This window comes from Limulus polyphemus, unplaced genomic scaffold (assembly GCF_000517525.1).
Source record: "Limulus polyphemus unplaced genomic scaffold, Limulus_polyphemus-2.1.2 Scaffold601, whole genome shotgun sequence".
NCBI classification, from domain to species: domain Eukaryota; kingdom Metazoa; phylum Arthropoda; class Merostomata; order Xiphosura; family Limulidae; genus Limulus; species Limulus polyphemus.
Window position 1 is genome coordinate 51,101 of NW_013666211.1, and position 4,938 is coordinate 56,038.

The following is a 4,938-nucleotide window of genomic DNA, read 5'->3' on the forward strand; positions in this document are numbered from 1 at the left end:
CATTTGCTGTTATGTTAAACTTATATTAAAGTTTTTTCTTCATTACTCATTCAAGCCGTCTCCAGCCATTTTTTAGACTAATTTGTTTTGGTAAACCTTCATGTTTTAAGACTGGAAAGGTAAATACAGGTATCATACCTTAAGTTGAAACAAGCAGTTTCCAGTATTATAAGCTCCCAATAAATTCAATCATTTTCTTCAGTATTAATGTTTCTTACTTGTTTGCAAATGTTTTCTTTTTTTTGAAATGAGAGCAATAATGCTTTTACCAATATGCATTTTTAATTTAAAAGTATGCTTGTTTTATTTTACAGCCTGTTTTGATGGATTTGGCCACAGGACAACAAGTTTCTGTAATATTTTTAGACACTGAAGGTAAGAAGGTTGTATAGAATTCTCTACAAATTCTTTCAAAATTACTTTTAGAAACAATAACCTTTTTTTTTTCAACTAAAAAATGCTTACTGCAATCAAGCATGTAAGGTTAATAATGTGCAAGTGCACCACTAACTTTAGAAACTGTGTCATTTATTGAATGCTATGTTAGCACATTCTGAGACAATAACTCACCTCCTCATGCAGAAAGCTGTGTGTCTGCCTAAAACACTTTCATGCCACTAGCCTTGAAGCATCTCCCACCTAATTTCAAGTGTTTTGACATGAACTGCACTGGTGCATGATGATATCATGTAACAAAAGCCCTCCACCAATAGGAAGACAACACAACTTTCATGCACAGTAACTTACTCTATGCGCTTACACCTGTGATAGGTATATTCTTCTCCTCAACATTGTATTGAACAGACGTAGTTAAATTTCTCGTCAGAGTTTAAGTTGTTGAGATGTGCATTGTTAATGAAACTTTGATTTTTGTTTTCTTTGACTTTTGTTTCAAAAAAGCTTTGAATTTTATCATGAATTCTCAAATGGTAGTGAATTATACTTAGTCCTGTGTGAGTCATGTTATTCATACATAGGCCTTATTCTTACTGTGGCATTTGGAGGATCTTAACTATCTGGGACATTGCAGCTATAGTTCAATATGTTGTGAAGTACCACATGCTTTCTGGGTTTCCTTCTCCCATCTCATCAGCCAAAATTCGTTCTCCTCAGTTTGGAATGATATATTAGACCACAGCTTTCACCTGATTGCCTTACCATTCAAGATATGACATTAGCCTTCCAATCTCTTACTATATTTCATTCTCAGGTATGTTCTTTCCCTTATTTTTGGTCTGGGTCCTTTGATATTTCTCATTTTTTACTTCATGGTCAACAATTCTTGAAGTTTACCATGTCTTTCCTCTTTGCCTGTTATTAGGATTTATACTGTTTCCTTTCTGTAATATCTCCGCTCTCACACCCAAATGCTTCATCCCCTCACATTTGTGACTCTTTTTGTCCTGAGTTGTAGACTTTCCTCCTTGCCTTTTCTCATTTCCTGTCTTTAATATCTATTTGGCCAGCTGGAGGATTGGGTCTCTTACCTACTATTTTACTCTTTGGTTCCCCATTTATGCATTTTCAACTTTTTCTCACTACCCTCCTGTAATCGGTTGCTTACCTCTGTCTTTTGTGTGAGGCACTTTGTTGTGTTTCAGATGGTTTTCTGAAGATATTCATTCTTCTCTTTGCCAGCTTAACCTGTTCCACTTCTGCTTTATCCCCCCTTACTTGTTCCCCTGATGTGAAGACTTGTTGGGTTAGACTACATTTTTCTTTACTGTCCTCCTTCCTTTCTACACTTGGATGTCTTCAATGTTGTTCATTTCTTCCCTTCAACACAGCATTGGTCCCATATGTATCACAAGAGCCTTTGCTTGCCATATTAATGAGTTTGAGCTGGCATTCCTTTTCTTGGGTGATTGGCTTCTCGTGACGCATTCTCAGATGGTATCCTCATCTCACACCTCCATTTCTTTTACAGGAGTCTACCAAGTTGGGGTGGCTTGTCATAAGATCTACATTCTTTTTTCACACCCACTCAATATTTGGTACTTCTGGGCATTTTCTTTATCTCTTGTTTCAGCCAAGTTCAGTCTTCTCTTTGTCTATGAATTATGGTGTATCTCATCACCAGGGTTTGCAATTCTCATCTTGCGTGATCGGTTCTTTCACATTTGGGGAACTTGACTTCCCTGGAACCCCTTTTCTTTGTGGTATGCACACGTGTCTCCTCCAGTAAACCTTGTGGATCTAAAGGATACATTCTTGGGTTCCATTGTCCTCATTTGTGAATTTTCCATTTCCTCTCCACAAGGAATAGTCTTGGTAACTGAACTGCGCCCATATTACTTCCATTGTTGTCTCATCATCTCTCAAAGAATATGTATATCTTCACCAATGCTTCCCTCTCTGATTGAGGTGCATCTCTGGATGAGTACATGACTTCCAGTATTTGAATGCAGGTTGAGCATCCATTCTGTATCTACAAGTGTGCATTTCTCTCTGTTTGTTAGGTGTGTTCTCATTCCTGCCTCTACTGGTGCATCACTTAGTCACGATCTGCAACAGCATTTCCATGGTCATTTCATACATTGACCATTCAGAGGAAGCACCCATTCCTGGACCCTTTGCTTTTAGATGTTAGACCTACTTTTCTGGACCCATTCACATCGAGTTTGTCTTGTTTCATATAATTTGCTGGGTGTGACGAACTTGGACGAACCTTCTGTCTCAACCAGTCTGCATTCTTCTAGTGGAATGGTCTATACACCCCAGGTCATTTGTTGGGTTTGCTCTTGGTTCGGCATGGCTCTCTCCTACCCTGGGACCTTTCTCCTTCTACCCTTACTGAATGAGTCCATTGATTCCTCCAATTGATATATTCATCTCTAGATATTGATGCTCACTGGCTAATTCACATTTCTTTGCATTCAATTTGTCACCTTTCTCCTTTATTTGATTCTCATCTTCACTGGCCCTAATATGATATCCTCCAGGCAAGCATGTGAATGACTCTCCACACATTCATTTCTCCTTATCTACACCATCTGTATTTTAGTTTTCCACTGGTCCCCATTCTTCATCACACACCATTGTCTTTGAGAAGAATACATACATTTCTTTTTCAGGGCCCCTTTTTACTTTCAAAGGATCTGTCCAGGTGGCTGTCATTTCCTCCCAGGGTATAATTACCAAAAACTTGCATCAAGCCAGGATAATGGAAAATGTTTGTGCCATCTGCTCTGGCTCTACCACTGTCCACTGTAAGATAGGGTGTTTCACAAGACTACTTTAGATATCCTTATGTTATACATATTAACTTAATTGTCTGATCCAAACTGCACCTATTCCATGGACAATCACAGAAAAAACCAGCACTAAGGAGGTGTTCTGCCATTCCACTGTCTCCAGTAAAAGACTTCTCTGGCTGGAGTACAATGGGCCTCCACAATGTGAATTCATCTCTTCCCTCCCCTTTTGTCGAGTGGAGCACAAAAGACTTTTATCATTTATCAGTTCTTAGCCATTAGGGTGGTGGACCACAGAGAATCCTCAGTGGTTGAGCTTAGCACAATACGGTGAGAAGTAAGGTGATAGTGACACTATTGAAGTAGTATAGATCTCTCCTCTAAACTGTAACTCATGCCACTTGTGCCCTCCTCCTGCAACCAGAGCCTATTCGGTAGAATTGAGGTGAACACACACTGTCTGGAATCATAAGACATAACTGATGTGACCTCCTCCTGCAGCAATTGTCTGTACAATAGAGTCGAGGTGACCATACAATATATATGAAATCATACTGCATAACTCCTCCTGTAGCTGAAGTCTGTTCGGAAGAGTTGAGGTGAACACGCAAGGTATGGTCTGAACATGCCCCAACCACACTACATGGTTGTGTCCATATGAAGCCTTTGCCATCAGGTGTCACAATCCATGAGCTTCCTTTTAGGTGCTTTCTGAAGAGAGCTCATCTAGGTAAAATTTTGCACCGGCTCTTCCACTGATTGAACATGGGACTCTAGTTTTCTGCGTGTGGAGCTGAGTTATTGTGTCAGAATGTTACATTTTCCTAATCTGAAAATGTATTTCTGATAGATACTTACCTCCACCCACATTCCCACCCATCCTCCTCCTTTCTGTAGCTTATTTTTGTCTTGCCTTGTCAAAGAATGAAGTTATTACGAGTGCAAGTGCATAGTGGGAGTTACTACACATGGAGGTTGTGTCACCCTCCTATTGGTAGAAGGTTTTTATTGCATGATGACATCATCATGCTCCAACACAATATGTGTCAAAGCACATGAAATTAGGTGAAAATTGCCTCAAGACTAGTGGCATGCAAATCTATTAGGCAGAAATGCAAGAATGATAACTTTTCTGTATGAAGAGGTAAGTATTTATCAGAAATACTTTTTCAGAATAGCAAAATTTAACTTTCCACTTTCGTTATTGACCCATTGCAATTATAAAACTTCTCTATCTTACTATTAGTCATGCATGTGATTTCCTTAATTGTCATTAGTTGAAGTAGTAATAGTAGTCTATATACAACTTTGGTCAGTGGGGAAGCTTCTTATGATTCTTAAACATTTTCTTCCAAAGGTAATTACTTGTTAAGCAGCCACTGACAGCTGCAAGAAAGGGAGAAATTTAATTTTTATGATTCATTTAATGTTGTCAAAAAGTGAAGTTTTATTATATAGAAATTTTTAAATGTTTATATTTCTGAGCATGCATCTGAATTTTATTTACTGGTGTTTAGCATTAACTTTCATATTTAATGATGTGTAGAACTGGTATGAGTACAAGTTCATTTTTGACAGTTTTCAGGAAGAGTTAAATAAAAAAAAAAAAATTTCTAGACTTAGAGAAGATTTGTCCTTTTATCTAAAAGATTTTGTCTCTTGTTTTTTTAGCTTTTAATATTTATTCTGACAGTTTAAAAGCATGTTAAGGTACAAATATTGGTTTTATTTGAAAATATGAATA

The 4,938-nt window shown here is 37.8% G+C and overlaps 1 protein-coding gene across 3 annotated transcripts in view; it reads left to right on the plus strand.

Annotated features, from left to right (window-relative positions):
- The first annotated feature begins 316 nt into the window (after window positions 1-316).
- LOC106459392 (guanylate-binding protein 5-like) overlaps window positions 317-4,938 on the plus strand; it is a 34,167-nt gene continuing 29,545 nt past the window's right edge. For all 3 annotated transcript variants that reach the window (XM_022385875.1, XM_022385876.1, XM_022385877.1), the window contains exon 1: window positions 317-375. In XM_022385875.1, coding sequence (XP_022241583.1) covers window positions 324-375 — 52 coding nt within the window. In that variant the 5' untranslated portion in view covers window positions 317-323. The remainder of the gene's footprint in view (window positions 376-4,938) is intronic.